Source organism: Saccoglossus kowalevskii, chromosome 5 (assembly GCF_978046115.1).
Source record: "Saccoglossus kowalevskii chromosome 5, keSacKowa6.1, whole genome shotgun sequence".
Classification (NCBI taxonomy): domain Eukaryota; kingdom Metazoa; phylum Hemichordata; class Enteropneusta; family Harrimaniidae; genus Saccoglossus; species Saccoglossus kowalevskii.
The window spans coordinates 11757696-11779712 of NC_140645.1; the positions used below are offsets into that span (position 1 = coordinate 11757696).

The window sequence follows — 22017 nt, forward strand, 5'->3', positions numbered from 1 at the left end:
CTCAAAACTCACACTCATAGAAAACGACAGTACAGGTGAAAGTGATATCAAGGCTTGGCACATAATTATTAGTTTTGAAAAAAAAATATCTGTTCTATTCTCTCTTGATATGTACAGCGCCCTCAATTATAGATTGTTTTATTGATAATCTGGTTCAACCTAACCGTAAAAACTTGATAGAAGCGAAACGAACATTCGGCTTAGCCGCCAAATAATACAATGCGTAAAATATACTAGTGTTCAAACCCAACAATTATCAGCAGGTTACACAAAACGTGAGTGCAAACCAAAACCAAGTCGTAAAAATGAGGGTGTATCAGCTAGGGAGAGAATGTCTTTCTAGCAAGGCTGGTCAGTGCAGCCATTACTCCGTTTTAGTGAAGGACATCAATTGTTATTTCATTAATTACATATGGATATGCATGGTAATAACTTTTTGTTAAAATCAAGGTCCGGTTCACCACCTAAAACAATTGTAAAGAAAACACAAGCCTTAAGACAAATTTACAAAAACACGCTCTATTACATTGTATATTGATAGTATATTTAACTTGATATGAAGTTAATACATAATTTATTGTCAACTGCAAATATACACTAGTTCAAAATACATGGTAAAAAGAACCCCTAGACTAATATGAAACATATTTCAAATAAATTTGGAATGCCTCACACACCTGCATGTATGTTCCACCTAGAGAATCTGCCCTGATAAGAAACAAAAATGGAGGGTTACAAGCCTTGAGTTATTTTGCTCATATACTCACACCGCCTGGCTCTTACCAGAATAACTCGCTTGTGACGCGTAGATCGATGTGAAAAAAACATGATACCACATGACCGGGGAAGTAGAAGCCAGAGTGTATGCATGACCAAGATAAATGTTAGGTAATTGTTATAATGTTTTTTTTTTTTTTACCCAAAACTGTAACTATACTCCGTAACTTAGAGCCAATTTCCCACAGCTGGGTGATTTAAGCGTCAGTTTTTTCTACCGATATTCCTTTGGAAGAGCGACGGTTATGATTGTTCCTGTGCGAGCACAGTGTAATTTTTAGAATAGTCGAAGAATGCTTACATTTTTAATTTGAAAACTGTCACTATATTTCAACCAGGCACGGTAAAGTTCGGTGTAAAGTTAAAATAACAATAACAAAACAGTGTACCATGTGGTTGTTTCGCTTCGCTAAGTGTTACAGATAGCAAAACGCCGATAGGGAGCGATTGAGGGCGGTCAATGTGCTGTAGCGGCTCTCAATAAACCGTGCCCTCAATGGCTGTATTTTAGTGTTCTTATGGTTTTTGAACTTGTCAAAATTCTAAAACATACACAACCTTGGGCGGTCACCTTTAATGATTATTTCTATTGTTTGTTCATTTTGACAGAATTTTGTAGTAATTACACAACATATATATGATGATCCTTGTTCCGATTGCATCGATTTAAATGCATTCAAGGACTAATGGTTTTTGTTCGTATGGGGAATGTTATTATTTTGTACTACATCAGTATCTCATGTTATCAGCATATACGTTGATCCTCGAAAGTCGAAAAACGATAATTTTGTTCCTGCCATTTTTTTTATCAAGTCAGCAACTTGGCCATGCGATTCTAGCCTACCAACGGTCAGCAACGGTCGTTATGCTGAAAATGTTAAATCTTTAAACGCGACAATAGCTGTTTTTGCTTAAATAACCACATAATGATAATCCAACCAAACTGAAATATTGTTTTAGACAAAAACCGATTGGCAACGTGAGTTTACACAAATACACATTAAATGCGATTGGAAACTGTGGTTCAGGTTGGCGCCATTTTATTGAAATGTGTTACGTAGCGGTGTACCATAGAACATTATGATACACGTTGCACACTATTATAAGAAAGCACACGTAAAATCATCAGTGAGAGATAGAGTTAAGCTCATCTTCTCAAGATGACTACGTATGTGACGAGTTTTCAGGGCCCTGGTAAGTTGTTATCTTGTACTGGAATGCCAAAAGGTTTGCTTGACAATACTGGATTTCAGTAGATGGCACCTCCTTGAGACCTGGACACATGCCTGCGGACATTTTATTTTATTTGCAAACTGGAATATGTGCTGTACTTCAAGTGTTAGGTAATGGAATATTTTATCAAAAATACATATCAGAGTAAATCGACATATATTGTCGCATCTTAGTTAATAGCCACCTGGACAATTCAAGTTACCCGACTGTAACATTCAGTCGTATAACTACGTATAGTAGTGTTGACCGTAACGTATCTGATGTCATCTGCTGGCCAAGAGTCGACTGTAACAGATACAATTGTACCCAATAACTGTTACAGAGCAGAAAAAAATCAATAATCAAACTGTGGGCCGAGTGGTTGTTGACAGGGGCAGGGGCTTTGTGTTGTAGCGGATCGTAATACATCATGCCCTCAACGGCTGTTCTTTTTGTTTTTGAATCTGTCACAATTATACAACAAATGGACCGTCACCCTCATTTGTTTAGCAATGAAGTAAATCTCTCTCTGTGTAGTGTATATATTTTGTTATTTTAATAGGGGAGTTTGAAAGACGTTGCCGGTGTGTTTTGGCAAGTAAGGTCAATTACAGCGATGCACACTGATCTGTGTATTACTCAATACATCACACGTGGTTGCCTTGTAGTGGTGAGAATATAACATGTTATCTTGTACCGGAATTACGACAGATGACCAAGATCTGTAAAGCGATATAATTTAAACATACATAATAACACACCAATTCCACTAACAGCTTGATAAACGTACATTTACATGGATTGAGTAAATAGTCTATTTTCTAATTATTAGACCAGAAGTGATATACGCTACAAGCATATACTCTCAGTTGTTTTGAAATGTATGATTATCATTGCCATGGAAACACCCAATACAATATACCTTTAGTGACATGGCCAATTAGCTGTGCCTTGGTTCAATTGTCAAAATAAATCATCGTTCCACATGAATAAATTAGTGCTTTATTAGTGTATTATAAGTGTAGATTTATATATTAAGCTACAACCAACACAATAACATTTGGGCCAAAATGAAAACTATTTATGAATCGAAAAAAAATAGGTGAAATATTTCATCAGTTCAGTCGCTATTGAGTGTTGATAACTGTTCACGTGTATTCACTTTTAACCGTGGATGCGCAATGCCATGTTATTCGATCCTGCAACTGAAATAAGAAAAGAATTACAATTTAGTAGTATGACAGAGTGTTCAATGGATTCATTAGTTGCAACATGCAACTAAACATTAGTTAATTTGCGAGAATTTAGAGCGACGCTCTTTATCATGTTATGACAGCCCAAATTATTACTTTGCAATACTCACCTGTCTTTTATTTGCCAGCTCATTGCAAAATCATTTACATTCTCAACTAATTGTAATCCTTCACTTGTGAGCTCCTGTAAATCATCATCCGGGTTATCATTGGCATTTCCAAGCAGACCGCATACTTCGCCGTTAAAATTGTCGTTAACCTTTACATCGACACGTCCCTTACCATCCCAACACACACTAAATTCGTCACGTTTTGTAACCAGTATTTTATAATTGAATTGCCTTATTGTAATGCCATTTTCCACATCTTCCCATTTATCCACTATATCCACGATATGGATTGATGTCTGGTTGTTAATCTACAAGTTAATAATACAAGTCTCTTTGTAATATGCTGATTAATATGACAATACAATCAGTTCTGACTCCCATGAGAAGTGAAAGTGCAGAACGCACAGAAACGGTCAAAACGGCAGGTCAACGTGATTACTACTGGGCATATACGCAACACCTCCACAATGAAGAGAAAACTGTTTTACTGACAAACATTCTTGACAAAATTTCATAAATGCCTCATCAACAATGACAAAATATAGCCCTGGTGAATTAGAATGTACCCGAATATACACAACAGTGACACTACCACAAATATTTTTTTTATCGAAGATTAAAAGTTAGAGACTACTGTGATCGAAAACTAATCCAATAAAAAAAGTCATTTGTATAAATTACCAGTTTATGTTTATAAATAAACAAACAAACAAAACAAACAAACAAACAAACAAACAAAAAACAAACTAAAACACTAAGCTACATTTATTTGGCGATGTGTTCCTTTCACAATATCTCAATATCAATTTAATATTATAATCTGTTATTCTGGCATAGACTTTACTAACAGGAATGAAGGATTTCATAACATACATTATAACTCACAAATAAACAGCATACATTTTCTAGTAATTTATAAAATATTTCATTAAACTGAGTTCAAATTTTTATCAGAACACATAATAAACGATTTCAACACGAAATAAGAACAGACCTTAAATTTATTCTATCATGACAAAAGCAGTAGGGGTAAACCTATATTTCTGAACAGTAGTCAATTGGTAAACAATTTATCTAATACGCTGATTCCTCATTGTATAGTTTTCCTTTTTGAGTATGCTGGATGCGGAAGACGATTGACTGGCAACTCTTCCGTTCAGCTGATGGCCGGAATTCTTGTAGTTAGTTTTAAAAGTGAACCCAATGCGTTCACAATTATCTTTTAAATTTACTGTATTACACACAACTTCTCCAAACATCCGAATAACCAAGCAATCATCCAGCCAGTAAATCGAGCAATCAACCAGCCGTCCAAACAATCGATCGTCCGTACACGGCTACCAGAAATTAAATAAACGGTCGAGCGCACATTTTAGTGACCATTGAGGGCGTTAAAATACAGTCAAAATAATCAGAAGAATAATCGTGGTTGTAAATTCATATATATTTATAAATATAGTTTTTTTCCCATATCCTCGAATATGTTTATGCTGTATCTATTTCTCTTCTTTAATAACTCTATGAAACACGTGTAGTATTATCATTATGACGTGTTCAATAAACATTTAGCGAACTGTGCCACGGTGGTTTCTACAAATAAAGCTTATTGAATGCTGCGATTCATACAATCTACTTTACAATCGCTTATTACTTCTCTTCATTACTTACTGAAAGATATTTTCCTTGTAGTAGATCAACTCTGAAGACACTTCCTCCTTCTAAATCTATTAGCACGTAGACGGTGTCAATGTAAACGGCAGCTGTGTACGGTGTATTCAATGTTCTGGCATTCACAATATTCACAGAGAAACGTGGTGGTCCTAATGGGTCGTGACACTCTCTCAGCAACACGTACGAGCAATTGCCGCTGAATACGTACATTCGGCCATCAATAGTGTCAAACTCGGGATCTCCCCAACCACCTTCACATGCATGATTTAAATGATACAATGTTTAGACAAAGCACATATATTGGTACTTCAAATGTTCCTTAGGATAACGAGATCGAATCACAAAATTACTAATTACTAACTGCGTTATGTATATGGATTGTTTAAATAAACAAAAAGTAACATACCTGCTCGCACACCTATGCTATGATGGTTCTGATGAAGGAAAATACACGTTGATTGTTACAATATTTTAAACGTGTTAAGAGTTCCTAATGCTCTGTCATTTTATACACTATTGCTGTATAAATCATTATTCACGATAATGTGTGTTTGTTTGTTGCCGCGGACCCACATTTAACATCTATAAATATAATTCGCGTGATTATGTTGAAAAATGATGTGAGAAACAAATTGTCCGTAATATAATAACAAACTACTTTTACATGAAGTTAATGGTGTATTTCCAGTAATGTGACACAACACAATATATAACAACATATACAACAACATGCTGTAACTTGCTGGGAAAAATAAGGTGCAACAAAATGGACTGTACACGCATGCGTGTAATGATTTACAGGAAACAGATCTACCCATGAAATAGTGCTTAACTATTCACCAATGTTATATCTAATAATATTTTAGTAGATGTGGTTTTTGTGTGGAAAGTTGTTTTTACGTTTTGTTTGCGGACAATAATATTTAGTTGCCTTTGCCTATAATGTTGTTTACCGGTTGTCCAAGCTTCATTGACATAACGTGACTGGCTGTTGCTGCCACCAACGTGTAAACAAGCACGAATCTGTACATTCTGAAATGACATAATAATGAGAGGACATGACATTATTTTTACCATTGACTTGTCTGCATGCAGAACATATGAACATAACTCTGATATGTTATCACCGGACAGTTTTCCTAAAATTTCAATCTGAATTTTAACAGAAGATTTATACTCAATTTAGTAAAATATCTGCCCAAATTTTCGTTTTGTAAGTCACGTATATTTGAATCATATATTTGGCCTCTACTCGTGTACTCAGTGTATAATTTTAAAAAAATTCTAAAATCTCAGTAACTGATTAAAAAGTATTAATTGCTGCTACTATAGATAAAAGAAAGAAATCTAGAATATTGAAGCTATCGCGGTTGTTCGTATAAGTTTGTGATTGGTAACTAGAAAACAAAACATGGTAAAAATATAGATGTATCTCCAAAATATGCAACACTTCTGTGGTTCAATCCATTCATTAAATAAGCTAGATTACTACAGTACCTCAATGAGCTGCGTCGATCTAAACGGTGATTTCAATTGTAAGGATACAATGTATTTCGATGTGCAACTCCAAACTCTGGATAGGAGAGAATGAGTGAATGAGTGGATATAAAATGGTTCGTGGTGCCCAACAAATTAGTGACAATTCACCCGTTTTCAAGCTGTGCCAATACCTGTGTCTGTTTTGTGAAGAAACAATTATACCAGGCGGTGGAGCTTCGGAATAAAAGGTGACAGCACACGACTGCACAAGACTTCCACATCACAGAATCGTTTATTGTTCATATTATTTTCATGACAAAACATTATGCGTTATTGAGACATATAATTATTTCAGTGGTTTGGAACCACGGCACTGACAAACCAAAAATTACACAAAAATGTCCTGTCTCATACGGCACTTTTGCCAAAAAAAAATCGACGATCTAAATTTCAGCAGATGACGCAGAAAAAATATCTCATGCCTTGAAATGTTGCTCTGTGAAATGTGCTGCACATGTTATTATTTTATTTAACAGAATTCAAATTGTTACATACATAGACTGTAAACCATGAGATAATTGATTATTATTTATTTTTTCAAAGGACGTTTTCTTCAATGACGCACTGCATGCATATTCAGTACACGCTTACCATCTGCGACACTTGTTTATTTGGCGTATGCGTTCAACACACTCTTACTTCAAAGGGGGAGACTAGTATAGTGTAGCGAGAAACAAAGTCTTCAGTGTTTTTGTCTTGTCAGCCAAGCGTATTTAAACATTTCATAATGGCAAATACAACCAATGTGAACGTGTAGTGCAGCAATCTATGTTCCCTGCAGTTGGAATAAAATTGTTCATAACTAAATAGAAAATCATAATAAAGGTTTGTTTTAATTTCACTGAAAACGCATACACTTCCTTGCGGTAATGACAAAACACGGTGGCCTAGCCCTTGCATTAAAATTTACAATGGGAAGTATATGTTTCTCGACCAATAATTTTTTGATCAAATCAGACTAACAGACAACTCCACCTTGCTGCATGTAGTGATGTATGCAATACATACCTTTCCTATGCTACTCAAAAGACCTTTACTGATTTAATAATTATAAGTTTTATCCCCTAAAATTCGCTACGTCACAATCACTAAACTTAAATTAAATACGCAAATACACCTACCTTGTATATTCTCACTGATTCTATGGAGACTGGTGAATGGTCAATCAAGGTGAGTCGCTACCATTAAAACATGTATCACAGTAAAATATTCAATAATTATTGTGCGATGTTACACATACACGCAAGTCATTGACATTTAAAGTTATTACGGAGAAACAACGATATGTTTTTAAGAGAATATTTGCTAAACATGTATCATAGGATATCATATAAACGTACTGTGGTGTGGATAACTTACACTAGTATTCAAAACACTCAGCCTGTCACATCTTATAATATTTTTTTACAGCGTAGGTCGCCAAACAAAAGTTTGAGATACAATGGAATGTCTCCGATTGCAAACTTAAAACCTATTTCCGAATTCGTTTTCTGCAAACTTAGTTTCGTTGACCACATATTTTTATTTACGAATTTTAATGTTAGCAATCGTCCTTAAAACACCCGCTTACAGTCAGGTTGGACATGCGATATGATAAATACTGACTTGACGATAATATGAGAATCACGTGACATGCATACAAAAAATAAATATTTTTGACGCTCAGATTATATAAATATCTACAGATTATATATGTACAAGTTTTATATTCACATGGCAGTTTTTTTTGAAACAACATATTTAAAACTATCTACTAGTACAACATACACATGTATACAACTAATATATAATTATTATCTTTAGTTGGATGAGAATTTCCACTAAATAGCAGCGACAACATATCCTATAAACAACCGGCCACGACGTCTCGTTGATATCAATGGAATCACATGACTTCTCCACCTAACAGTGTTTTATTTACCGCCATTGCGGTCACTGTTCTGCTGGCCTATATAACCGTGGTAATTGAAACAGTAAACGCATATGTCGACAGAGATTGAAATATTTCGAAGGTGAAAACAAGTTGCGTAACTTTGTTGCTCTTAACGACATTTCGATGCTTACCCGAGACTAAGGCGTATTGACACAAATATAATTATTTTACAAGGCATCTATAATTTTTTATATCGTGTAGTAACTATGTTGCTCATGCAATTTGTTTTAGTCTTACTATTTAATAGTTTACTATTCCCGAACCATTTTAAATTACTTGAGGCTCTGAGAAGAACATGTGTACGTGAGTTCTGTGGATCAGACCAATGATTGATTTTGAAGGTAGACCATATATGCAATCGTATACAGAAAATCGGTCGAATCCTAAATTTGATTATAGCGCCATTAATTTGTTACATAAGAGGAAAAAAACAGGTTTCATTGACCGCAAGTCAATCACAGTACAATTAGGGGGATTGGTTTGCCAAAGTTTATTATGCATTTTCTTGCGTGCTTGAACGTATGTTAACTTGAAGATATGGACTTTTTTCTGTTTCCTCTCTGATTCCTCACATAGCATTTTAGATTAATCAAGGTAAATATATTATAAAATAACAAAAAAGTATCTTGATTATTCGCACATGTAGTTGCTTATTCTTATGGTGGCTTAGTCTCTCCGTATTGTTATTATGACTAAATTTGCATACTTACATTATTTTTTTACACTGAAATCGATTTAACATCAGGATCAGTCAGCAGAGATGTTAACCTCAACACAGTATTTGAATATCAATATTCTTAATCACCTGGGTAAAATTGACTATTTATCTTAAAGTCTGCACAGGTTATCCCCGGTCGCTTGGGATATCGTGGGTAACACTGATGGTGCAGTTCCATTGTATACATAAATAAACATATACAACGTATTGGTGGATACCATATATGCCATACATATGTATATATCTATACATGCAGACACACATATACACTTAAACACACTCGTAGCATATTTGTGTCACATTTGTTGGTAGCAACAAAAACAACGCCCTCTACAGGTGCATGACAGGATAAATGACAGAATAATTTTATTTCTTACACTTGGTGTAATGTGAAGTAAAGAAGGCAAACCGCCAGTAATATAACTGATGTGAATTAGGCATGTTCTGTGTATTATAAAATGGTTCTAGTATAACATATTGTTCAAGGAGCGGGAAAACCGGTAATTATTTAAGCATTCATTTATACACACAACTTCTGATTTTATAGACGTATTTTTTTGTCACACATAAGCGATTGTGCCAATGAGATGACGCAATAAAATGTTTGGGTATTTAATACAGTGAGCAAAGTGTTTCTTTCTGATGTTTCTGTTGTTGTTGTTGTTCATTATTACTTGAACGCCACAACGTCCTCCGCTAATGTGTATGTGCCACGCTTTGCACATTTATATGTATATTTATATGTTGATTTTCCATTAAATGCAGGGTTGACCAACATACTATAGTGTTAACCACTGATAACATCTTTCATGGACAATGTAAGAGTTGAATGTGAGAACATGCACCTTCCACGTGTACACACATTTATACACAATTATCGCTCGTTGTGTATTACTTTATAATTACGGACTGACGTTGTGTTGTCTTTCTTCTTCATTTGTATTGCAAATCTCTCATGTATTTTTGTGATTATGAATATTAATCACCATAAGGGTTTAATCATTAAAAGGATTAGCCAAAATTGATTATTTATAGCACAGTTATAGCACTGCAACGACAACAATAGTGCCCACACGCAAAATACATTTACACAACCCTCTCATCACAACTCGTTTTTTACCAACAGCTGTAGTTAATCGCGGCTATCATTTTACACATATATTGTTGTGAACACGTTTCCTGGGAGCAATATAGATTTATGTTAAATATTAAGTTATTTTAGTAATATTTTTATAATACTTTATTAATAATACGGCCACACACCCAGTCATAGATTTGTTCACACAAATTGTATAAGTAATTTCACAAGTGCAATAACACAAAAAAAATCGACACACCAATCCATAATAAGTGATACCACACTTCATAGAATTATTTATGAATCTCAAGTTAATAATTAATAGATTTTTGTATATCATTTTAGTAGAAAAAATAGGCTTTTACTAATTGTGTCATTGTCACTGCCCAAATACTGCATTTGCCTCGTTTTTAACACTGGAAATTTAATAATTCTTTGTGTAAAGGTAGAAATTATGTCCTAAAGCTATCAAATCAAATCAAGGAGTGGGAGCCTCAGCTTTTAGACAATGAACCAATGATTTCCTTGGAGTATCTAAAGTATAAAATAAGACGTTTTACAATGACCTATTCAAATTCAAAAGCTCAAGAAAAAAACACAAAACTTCATTAACTGGAATCGTTAATTGAGGACTTGGAAAATATTCTTGATAATAAATTTAAAACAGAGCAATATCATGAGACAAAATTGAAAATAGAGAAAATCTGGAATGATAAAGTACAGGGTTCCATTATACAATCTAGATGTAATCATTACGAGCTGGAAGAAAAAAGTAATAATTTTTTTCAGCATTTGGAGAGATCAAACAAAACTAAAACAACTGTGAAGCGCTTACATATTAACAATACTGAGGAAACAAATACTGATCACATCATGTCCTATATTAAAGAGTTCTATTGAAATGTGTAAGATCATTTGATAGAATCAGAACTGGGCGTCCAACAATTTTTATATAATACTAACATTTCTTGCCTAAGTGAGTAAGCAAAGTGGTCTTATGAGGGAGCACTAACTTTGAATGAATGTTTTAGAGCCTTAAACATATTACCAAAAGATAAAACACCGGGTAATGATGGCTTGTCAGCTGAATTTCATCAAACATTTTGGAACATTATTAGTTCACATTTACTCAATAGCTTAAATTACTCTCATAGAAAGGGACAGTTAACAGGGTCATAATCCTGATTGCTAAAAAAGGCAAATATAAAACATTCCTTGAAAACTATAGACTACTCTCCCTCATTAATACCGATGTCAAGATAGCCTCTAAACGCATTTATGCCATCCTGCCAACTATCATTCACCCAGACCAATGTGCGTTTGTGAAGGACAGATTTATATGTGATGCAATTCGCACAGTTTTTGATGTAATGTGGCTAACTAGACATCAAAATACACATGGCGTGTTAATATCACTGGACTTCAAAAAAGCTTTTGATTCTGTTGATCACAAATTTCTGATAAAAACATTGGAGGTATTTAATTTTGGTAACTCCTTTATAAATTGGGTAAACACGTTTTACAGTAGCATCTCTTCCTGCGTGATGAATCATGGAAGGTCAACTGGTTATTTTTCCCATTGTAGAAGGTGTGCGGCAGGGAGACCCCTTATCCCCTTATCTGTTTATAATAGTAGTGAAATTACATAATCTAACTATAAATGGTATTGGTACCGTTAAAAAAAGTATTAAGTTAGTAATGTATGCAGACGACATAACCTGTACAATTAAGCCCACCTCAATGATACCGCTCTTCAATACAGTTGACAAATTTGGAAAATGTTCAGGATTAAATCTAAATCAGGATAAAACTGAGGCACTTTTGTTGACGTGTGTTCACAGGCCAAAAGAGAAAATAAATATTAAATGGTCGAATGGAATAACAATTTTGGGATTTTTTTTTACCTATGCATCTGTCTATGAAGAAAATTTTTCAGAGAAAATTAACAGTCTGAAGTCAGTATGCTCATTGTGGTCTAGAAGAAAACTCTCAATAATTGTTAAAATACAGATCCTTAAAACCTCCGGCGTATCAGTGCCAAAATCAATTATAAAAAAAATCAATAGTATTATTTACAATTTTATTTGGAATGGAAAGGATACAATTAAAAGAAACATCCTTATTTCAGATATTGAAAGGGGTGGATTACATATGATTGGGGTGGACTCTTTTTTTAAGCACAACAGATTATATGGGTGAAACGGTTTGTTTCTGATAGCCAAGCCGGGTGGAAGGATATATTGAAGGGACTATTGAAAAAGTTTGGGGACTATGTTTTTTTGCAACTATGATGAATCACAATTTGAAAATCAAATCCCACCCTTTTATTATGATATTATCCGAGAATGTTCATCTCTGACATCATACACTCCAAAAACAACATCTGAAATTGATAAACAAATACTATGGAACAATAGATTATTAAAAAACGGCTATCGTACAGTCTATCTGAAAAGTTTGGAAAGAAAAAAAGTATTAAGAATAATAGACCTAATCGATTTCTATGGAAACTTTCATCACTGGCAATATTGGAAGGGAAAAGGTATCACTTTGACAGAATACCATACTATACAAGACCTAATCTCTGAAATACCAGATGACTGGAGAGAGAACATTCATGCTAATACCCATGAGTGGTGTGATTTTCAAAATAAAGTCAAATGGAATTCTAAGTACGTTGCAATTAATACACTGACGAGCAAAACGATGTATAAATCTTTGTGTGAAAACATTATTAAAGAGCCAAATATCGCCATAGCCTTCCAATATTTGTATGGAATGAAACAAAATGTAATTTTCAAACTACCTTTCAAGACAACAATCTCCACAAATCTTAAGGCATTCCAATACAAAATTCTACACAGAGTTTTAACAACTAATGTAAAACTGTATAAATGGAAAATAATCAAGTCCCTCCACTGTTCTTTTTGTGAAAGAGAAGAAGACACATTAGAACACTTATTTGTTAAATGTATTGTTGTAAAGAGACTTTGGAGACTGTTGCAAAGTGATTGCACACTTATTGCCAATTTTGTTTGTAATGTCAAAAATATTATTATAGGTCTATGTGAACCGGAAAATATATTATTAAATCATTTTATTTTATTATTTAAATAATATGTATATACCTGTAGGGTTCAAAAGGTTCATCCAACAAAATACGCATATAAAAGTTGGAACAGGGAAAATAGAAATATTGAACTACAAATCGCAATAAACAAAAACAAAGAGCTTATCCATTATCAGAAATGGGAACCATTAACTAATTGGCTATATAATGGGTAAATTTAGATGTTATACCAGATCACTTTTTTTTCTTCTCCTTATTTTCTTCCTCTTAATTTTACTTCCTTGTACTTCTATGCAATGTAATATTTTGTGCTGTATGTCTATATTATTGAAACGAAATAAAAAATATTGTTTAAATAAAAAAACAAAAAAACAAACAAACACTGTTGCACTTTTATTTCAGACAGACAGACAGACAGACAGACAGACAGACAGGTTTGTAATTTTGTAACGTCATTTATATCTCTTCCATAATAGAAGACGTCGAACGTCAATGACACCTCAGTGATTTTTAACTAAACAGGCCTTTTCGAAATCTCCTTTTTTGAATAATAATGTTTCATAGAGTTTGGGTTGTTTGATTGCACCTAGAATTGATATTATTTCTATAAACTAACATGTAGCAGGAATGCTTGGTGAGCAAGTACAGCCGAGCAGTTTATTAACCCACTAAAAATAGAACTGACGTAAACATCGAACGTTGTAGTTCGTTAATTGCGGAAATCTAGGTATCAGTTCACTCGCGACGTGAGTGGGATTGAAGATGACCCAATACATGCATGAGTCGTGTCTCGCCGCTGATCAAAATGGCTCTTAACTGTAGTTGCCAAAAAATGATGGTTTTATCATTAAACAACATTCTGAAGATATTTTATCATGAATGAGTTGTTTTGCTTCACATAGTTTGTGAAACAACAAACAAAATGGAGGCGCCCATTGACCGGAAGTGAACCATTTTGAAATCCTGAATGTGACAGCACACCATAATATGTTACTGCATTTATCCACTCGGTCTCGGATTCTAATTGAATGTTAATTGAATTCCAATAAAAAAAAAATTATAAAATTGTAATTCCAGTTACATGTTTATTTTTTTCTATTGTGTTCACATTATACGGTCTTAGTACCACGCGGGTTCACATAGAAAGTAATAACATGACTAGCAATGTAGTGTAAAATACAGAGAATAACGATCAAGATACAAATGCCTGATACATATTAATTAAGTATTGTTCAATCAACATAATGTCTTATTTCCTAATATGGTGAACTCGTGTTAGGGTCCCTTGTATGACAGTAAATATTTTCGAGTTTTCGCAAATGTAAGACTTTAATTAAGTTGAATTTTCATTGAATTGTCCAACGTTTCGTTCATCCAAAGTCCATACAGTTTAGCTTGTCATTTATCGTCGCCAAGATGAAGATACACTGAATATGTTATTCACATTATACAACTTCCCTTTTAAAATGAATGGGTGTGATGAGAATATCTGAAATGTGTCCTTAATATTTATCCATTAAACGAATATTTAAAACAGAGTAGTTGCATTTCTCCAACATTTGGCGGCTAGTATTTCTAATAGAATATCATTCTACTTTAACATACGGCATCGAAAAAAATGATGATCCGCGGGTCGGTTGAAAATAGATAAATTTCTCACATAAAAATTCAAGAGGTTGATTATATGACAGATCTGTTTTCGCTCTGTCTAGAATCGTGCTGAACGAATGACTTCTTCTATTGAACAACCGTCAGCTTGTGCACTATAAATACATACACTAACTCACAATTGTATAAAATGTGTTACTAATAATGTTTACTGAACACAATATGACTGAGTTAATATTGAATACAAATTATACAGTTTTTTACGATCAGTTTATTTAGCACACATGTGTAACATAAATAGCCTCATCTGTCACATACGTCCAGCCATTTTGTTTCTACAATAACCATCGCATGTATAAACTATATTCGTGTTTAAATGGAATAAAGTGCTGCTCGTCTCAAATCTTCTGTCATCCACCTTTTCTTAGTAACGCACATGTGCTTCCAACTACACCATACTATCAATGGAGGTAATTTTCTACTTTTAAATATGATGATACTCTGGCGAGGCTGGTGTAAAGTTTGCAATGGCTGACACTGCGTTGGGAATCAAACAATGATTAAACCGCAGTGTTGACGACGAAGCCATGGCCCTCAGCCGATATTTGTACACCCATTGACATTTTTGATACGTGTCTTCAAACATGTCATAAGCACTTGTCAATATATGTGTTGTCAAGACAACAGCGCTAATAATATTAGTTGAGGCTTGGCGTGGAAATATACTGAATGCAAAGTATCAAAATCAAGTTAGTTATAAATATATAGGTTATGATGTCAACTAACTTGTTAGTTTTCCAATGAAAACGTGGGTCCTATTGAAATAATTCCAGATCTTCCTGGTTAAAGATCATTAGCAAGATGTTTGCCCTCCAGTGTTCCCTTGATTGAGAAATGCTTCGAGTTAAATTTTCTTCAGGGCATATGACTACAACGTCTGGATTTTCCTTCATAAAGATGCATTTCCAAATCACTTGCCACGCTGCGACGTTTGACTCACTGACCTTAGCCCTTCGTGTGGATGTAGTTTAACAAATATTTTATTACATACATGTGCTCTTACCACTGTCCTACAGACTTTTATTAAACCCCCGCATTTTTCTATCATGCCCTGATGTCCCACAATTGTGATGAATTATTCACTTGACCATACGTCGGGTCAGTGTCATTTTCTAGCTGTGTTGCTATGCCGTGCATGCCAAACACATTCTTTAGCTTTCTCTTTGTTGGTTTATTGACTGTGGGCTAGACCGTTATCATCTGTGGATATCCGGTTATTATGCTCAATGTTACGTATTTATAGTGGCCATGTGAAATTTAAATTCATAGCAAAATCCTTATGTTGTTGTCTTTGCTTGTTGTTTGCTCAAACGTGGGCTAATCATAATTTTAGACCAATTTCATGGTGTCTAACAAGTTCAAGAATTTTTAAATGAGGTAAGTGGTGTCTGAACAGGTATTCTTTACTTGACGATTGTAGCTGCATTCTTTGTCTAATGGGGAAAGTTGCAAACACTTCGTCATGGTTTGTAATATATCTTTATATTCTACTAAACTGACATAACTCTTCCACTGTGAAAATGAAGTGAAAAAGTTGTACTTTACTAATAATTATTGGATATATGTAGCGTTCAATGAAATAATAATAGTTAGGTATATTCAAATAGCAACCGTAATGCTCAGAGGCGTGTGTTTCCGTGGTCTGAATAAACAATTACCATAGTGTATCACCGAATACATATGCTAATACTAACACTTACACAAAGGATAATGTGAATAATGACTTGCTCAAACTTTGCAACATTTTTTTTTCACAGATATAAGCTTTTGCATAAAAAATTACAACACTGATCTACATGTGATTTCATGCACTTGTATGTCAAAGACGTCAGCTTGCTTACAAAAATCATTTGATTATGACTCAGATTGAGAAATGGCGGGTCTCACATGTGAAGTAGAATGTGCTCACTCCTTTCAAAAGCTATTGTAATATTGTAAGTTTCTTATATCTTTCTCTTATTTATTTGGCTGTTTTGTTTGATCTACGTTGGTTTGTTGGTGTCTTATGGTGTCTTATATTTTTGAATTTGAGGACCTACTCCTAACTACGTCGATGTCGTCATAAACGTCTTACAAAATTCCTCTTGTCTTTCCCACTCCATGGATAATCGCCTCCAATATAACAATTTAGTCTCACGTCATTAGTTTTGCTTATTTTTCTGACTACCTAATATGTTTTACTGTTATGACGTGTCTGTATCTATCTCTGTGACCTAAATCTGTAAATGTATTTATTGTACATGCAATTTAATGCATTCACCAATTTTTTCCCTATTTTATCCAGTCAGTTCAAACTAGGATTTTGTATTAGTAGACAACAATAAGCTCAAATTTCCACCGAAATCACCCGAGAATTGATATCTTTCTAGTCTGGATTGCCGTGTCTGAGATTTAGTCCATCCTTGATCACAATGTAATATCTGTGTTATCGTAAATTACCCGTGATGATTGCTTGTGTAGTTTTTATGCTAATTTTGACAGAACATATCATATGTGCTAACTGTAGCAACTTAAATAACTCCCATTTATGATAGAGTAACACATATTTTATTCACTATTGTATTAACTACATTTGAATGTCACATCCAAATACGTTGGTTATACATTTACTTTCTATATTCCCAGCATCACATCTGCTAAGACAAGAACGAGCAAGCAAAGTTAAATTTATTTCCACTTATGAACCCGAGAAAAAATTGATTACGTAAAGTAAATTAATCGCCAGTGTTGTTAACTGTTCACATTGGAGCATTACACCGTGGATGCAATGTAAATAACCATATTATTTGATCTTGCAACTAAAAAAAAGAAAAAAAAAGAAAATATTAAAACTATGATGGCAATATGATACGAAGTGCTCGGCATTTAATGGAATACAAAGCAACCACATTTACTAGTAATGATAGCTTGAAAAATATTTATAGATTTTGGACTTTTGGTTTTTCGTGTCGAAAGCCCTTGTAACAGAAGGAAAATGTTACAAAAGTAAATGCTTTTTTTCAGTATCCAAGGCTTGATATTATAGCAAAATATATGGGTATTTATGCTGATAGAGGAATTAGGATCCAAACTAATTAATATTAAAACGATACGGCATTGTTTGGTAAGGTACAACCATCATACTCGTCGGAGATTTATGTTATGTAAACGTAGCAAATTTGTTAGAGCCCCGATTGCGAAATGAGTCTTTCGCTTGGTATATAACGCTACACTGTAAACAAATTCCGGCCAGTAGACGTGTAATAACCAGACCTTGGAAGCTTGATTAATTTCATATTATTCATGTAATGCTGGTTTTACATAAATCAAACAATCTCGCCCAGGTTTAACAAATTCTACATAAATATAGTGGAACATATATATATATATATATGATATGTTCCACTATATATATGTAGAATATATATATTCAAATCACAATATCATTTAGTGTTCATAAATTTTATACAATATCATGAACGGTCTGAGTGTATCCTCAAAAAATGTACTTGTAAAACAAGTGTTGTAAAGATTCAAAGCCGAATGTAGATTCTCGAAACGAATGAACTGGCACTCTGGGCGATATTATAATTTTACCTTACCTGTCACATGTTAAAATCGAATTTTAAAATGTGTTTTGTCACACAATGTATCATTACAATCATGTTATAATTCTAGTGCTAACACAATTATATCTTAATACACATACTATTAAACTATTATTTTCTCGTTTTGTTATAAGCATCACTCACCTATCTTTGATTTGCCAGCTATTTGCAAACTCTTTCACATCCTCTACTAATTTTAAACCTTCTGTTGTGAGCATCTTGAAATCATCATCCGGATCATTGTTGGCAGTTCCCATGAGACCGCATACTTTGCCATGGAAACTGTCGTCTACCTTTACATCGACACGTCCAATTCCATCCCAGCACACGCAGAATTCGTTCTTTTTTGTTACAACAATTTTATTGTCCTTTTCTTTTATGCTAATGCCATTTGTTTTATCTTCCCATTTATCTACGATATCGACAATGTGGATGGATGTATTGTTGTTGATCTGCGGAATAAAGATTATCATATTTATATTAAGTGTGTGTAGATAGATGATAATAAAAATGTTCATACACGACGGACAGAGAAAGTGTTGTTACCACTGAACAGTAAACATATAAATATATATAAATATATATATATATATATATATATATATATATATATATATATATATATATATATATATATATATATATATATATATATATATATATATATATATATATATATATATATATATATATATATGTATATTTACCATGATTTGTGAAAAAAAGCTTAGAAAGAATGTGCTGATCCAAGTGCACAACCCAAGTGTACAACACACCGAAGCATTTGCTGTAACACATTATTGGGGTAGTGGATTAAACATCACATATTCACTGACGGTATTCGATCAAATAAATTAAAATGTAATTTAATAAAGGTTACATAAAGGCAAAAGGACACATGTCCTAACTTTAACTTTCTGATGTATTCGATCGCTTTGTACTTACTGACAAGTATTTGTTTTGTAGTAGGTCAACTCTGAAGACACCTCCTCCTTCTAAATTTATTATCACGTAGACGCTGTCAATGTAGACGACATATTTGTACGGGGTCTTCAATGTTCTGGAGTTCACAATATTCACGGAGAAACGAGGTTGTTCCAATGGGTCCTGACACTCTCTCAGCAACACGTACGAGCAATTACCGTCAAACGAGTACTGCTTACCATCAACGGTGTGAAACTGAGGGTCTCCCGAACCCGTTCCGCCTGATAAGAATAATACGTTAATAAGTGTTTGTATTAATACCGGCATTTGAATTGCGTTTTATTTTTTTTCAAAAAAACGAGAACAAGTTTGGTTTATTTGAAAATATTTTTATTATAACTTACTTTTTCGCACACCAACGTCATGAAACTCCTGTTAAGAATTAAATAAGTTAGACGGCAGTATATTTTAGTTCATTGTAATAATGTATGAGTATTACTACCACTATTATTTATAGTAATATACTACGTGTTACAAGACCAAAACTTTGCATTTTCATGAGTTGGATTCTCTAATAATCAACAAATATTGGAACTTATTCATGAGCATTTTGAGTTACGGCTACACTATTTTCAAATAGTATAATATTATTACGGATTGTTGCTTTTTGAATCCACATGTTCAAGATCATATAATCATATCATTGTTGAAGTTGCAGAATGCGGATACGTGAAAATAGTGTTTCCTGTTATATCGGTCTAAATCATTTGTGTAGTGACTGTAGGTGTGATTTAACGTACTCCCAATAAACGGTACTAATTCGAATGTTTCAGGCCACCAAGTGTGTAGAACATTATCAATACAAAAAAAGCCATCGCCATTGGTCAATTGTGACCCGTGAATGGGGAAGAATGTATATTAATATGAATTACAAGCATGTACGAAAAACAATGGTACAATGTTTGGAACATGTTTTCTCTATTTGAAGTGTATTTTTCCTCGCTCAATGTCCACTCACAAATAAACTAAAAAAAAACATGTAGTTTACCTGTTGACCGAGCTTCATTGATATAGCAGCTCTTGTAGTTGCTGCAACAAGCATGTAACAAAGTAAGTATCTGTTCATTCTGCAATGTAAATAAAAAGCAATTTCAGAATAACATGTATTATTATTTTATAAGAAATTGAAATGACTGCATGGATGTATTATTTCAAGAGAAACTTTTGTAAAATTTATTTTTTGAGCTATTCATTTAGTAACTTATTTGTTTAGATAGTTATTGTATTTATGTATTTACATGTTTTGCCATCTAGTAGTAAATTGTAATTGTTGTTCTGAGAAATAGAAAAACAACATTCTGGAAAAACGATAAATTCACTATGTGTGTGTTTATGTCTGTTCTGTTTGTCAATATCATGAGCATGTCTAGTTTCTCGCGTTGTGGGTGAATAGATTAAACATTGGCTATCTGTCGATACTTTAGATTGTGCACATTATACGAAAGACAGCGACGCGAACGTTCACATTATTATATAAATTCGTGAGGCATTTCAATTCCCTGAAGCGTCTACTCGTTCAAGTAACGTAATTCACTGCGCTACAAATATTAAAACCTCCAGACACGTAGACATCGACGGCGAGAGTATAACGTCAATGAACTCTTAGCCAAGGAACATTACAATATTCATTTCCTAGCTTAAACTATACGCAACAAACATATAAAACGAATTGACATGAAATTGTACACGTTCAGACTGCAAATATTAAACTTTTCCGGTAATGGCTTTGACTTTCGACTAGATAAAAAAAGGCATACTTATTCCGAAGTGCTTTTTTTCATTTTAGAAACTGTGGACAGAGAGGCCCATGTCAATGCGAGTGTGTATCAGGCATAGTGCGTTATATAGTGTAGTTTTGCCCAAGCCGGTCAAACAAGGGAACGTTGATGTACTGAACAAAACAAACTGAACCTGACACGCCATAAGTCTAGCCATGTCAAAGTAAGAGTAGTTTTCAATATAATCTATGGAAACAGCAAAATTGAAAGATTGTTGAAAGATGATATAAACTGTACCATTTGTCGATATCTCTATCGTCTAAAGCAAGAAAAGTGTATGTATAATTTCTGTAAAACAGTAAACATGCATAAATTAGTACCTTAAGCAACTGCGCAATTCAATGACTTGTACAGAGATGATGTAATTCGATGTGTCGCCACAGACTCTGGAACGCATAGAATGACTGACTGGCTGAATATAGAATAAATTCTAGCAAATTAGTGACAATCCAACAGGTCTCAAGCTGTTACAATACCTGTGTCAGTTTTGTGATGAAACAATGGCACCGGAGATGAGATGTTTTTCCAACAAAGGGCAAAAGGGAAAAATAACCATCCACGCCTTATAGAGTCGATGTTGCAAAATAAAAAAGGCAATATAAAAAATAACGTGTCATCTGACACATTTGTTGTAAGTTA

At 33.8% G+C, this 22017-nt stretch overlaps 2 protein-coding genes across 2 annotated transcripts; both read right to left on the minus strand.

Annotated features, from left to right (window-relative positions):
- Positions 1-2968: 2968 nt before the first annotated feature.
- On the minus strand, positions 2969-6652 carry LOC102803461 (BMP-binding endothelial regulator protein-like). The gene is made up of 6 exons (XM_006820467.3): positions 6521-6652; positions 5977-6055; positions 5430-5457; positions 5021-5274; positions 3353-3660; positions 2969-3194 (listed from the first exon to the last, which is right to left on the minus strand). The coding sequence occupies exons 2-6, from the start codon at positions 6052-6054 to the stop codon at positions 3179-3181; spliced, it is 684 nt and encodes a 227-aa protein (XP_006820530.1). The 5' UTR covers position 6055; positions 6521-6652; the 3' UTR covers positions 2969-3178.
- A 10901-nt stretch (positions 6653-17553) lies between these two features.
- Positions 17554-21791, minus strand: LOC102803349 (BMP-binding endothelial regulator protein-like). The gene is made up of 6 exons (XM_006820466.3): positions 21699-21791; positions 20589-20667; positions 19945-19972; positions 19562-19821; positions 18761-19068; positions 17554-17827 (listed from the first exon to the last, which is right to left on the minus strand). Exons 1-6 carry the CDS (start codon positions 21773-21775, stop codon positions 17812-17814), a joined length of 768 nt encoding a protein of 255 aa, XP_006820529.2. The 5' UTR covers positions 21776-21791; the 3' UTR covers positions 17554-17811.
- Positions 21792-22017: the final 226 nt, after the last annotated feature.

Excerpts from the sequence above, each read along its gene's own strand:
- LOC102803461 (XM_006820467.3), bottom strand. The coding sequence starts at position 6,054 with ATGTACAGATTCGTGCTTGTTTACACGTTGGTGGCAGCAACAGCCAGT. Across the intron at positions 5,458-5,976 it reads CAATGAAGCTTGGACAACCG|AACCATCATAGCATAGGTGT; the intron begins GTAAACAACATT and ends TTCCTTCATCAG. Across the intron at positions 5,275-5,429 it reads TAGCATAGGTGTGCGAGCAG|GTGGTTGGGGAGATCCCGAG; the intron begins GTATGTTACTTT and ends ATGCATGTGAAG.
- LOC102803349 (XM_006820466.3), bottom strand. The coding sequence starts at position 21,775 with ATGCGTTCCAGAGTCTGTGGCGACACATCGAATTACATCATCTCTGTA. Across the intron at positions 19,822-19,944 it reads TGACGTTGGTGTGCGAAAAA|GCGGAACGGGTTCGGGAGAC; the intron begins GTAAGTTATAAT and ends TATTCTTATCAG. Across the intron at positions 19,069-19,561 it reads TACAAAACAAATACTTGTCA|ATCAACAACAATACATCCAT; the intron begins GTAAGTACAAAG and ends TTTATTCCGCAG.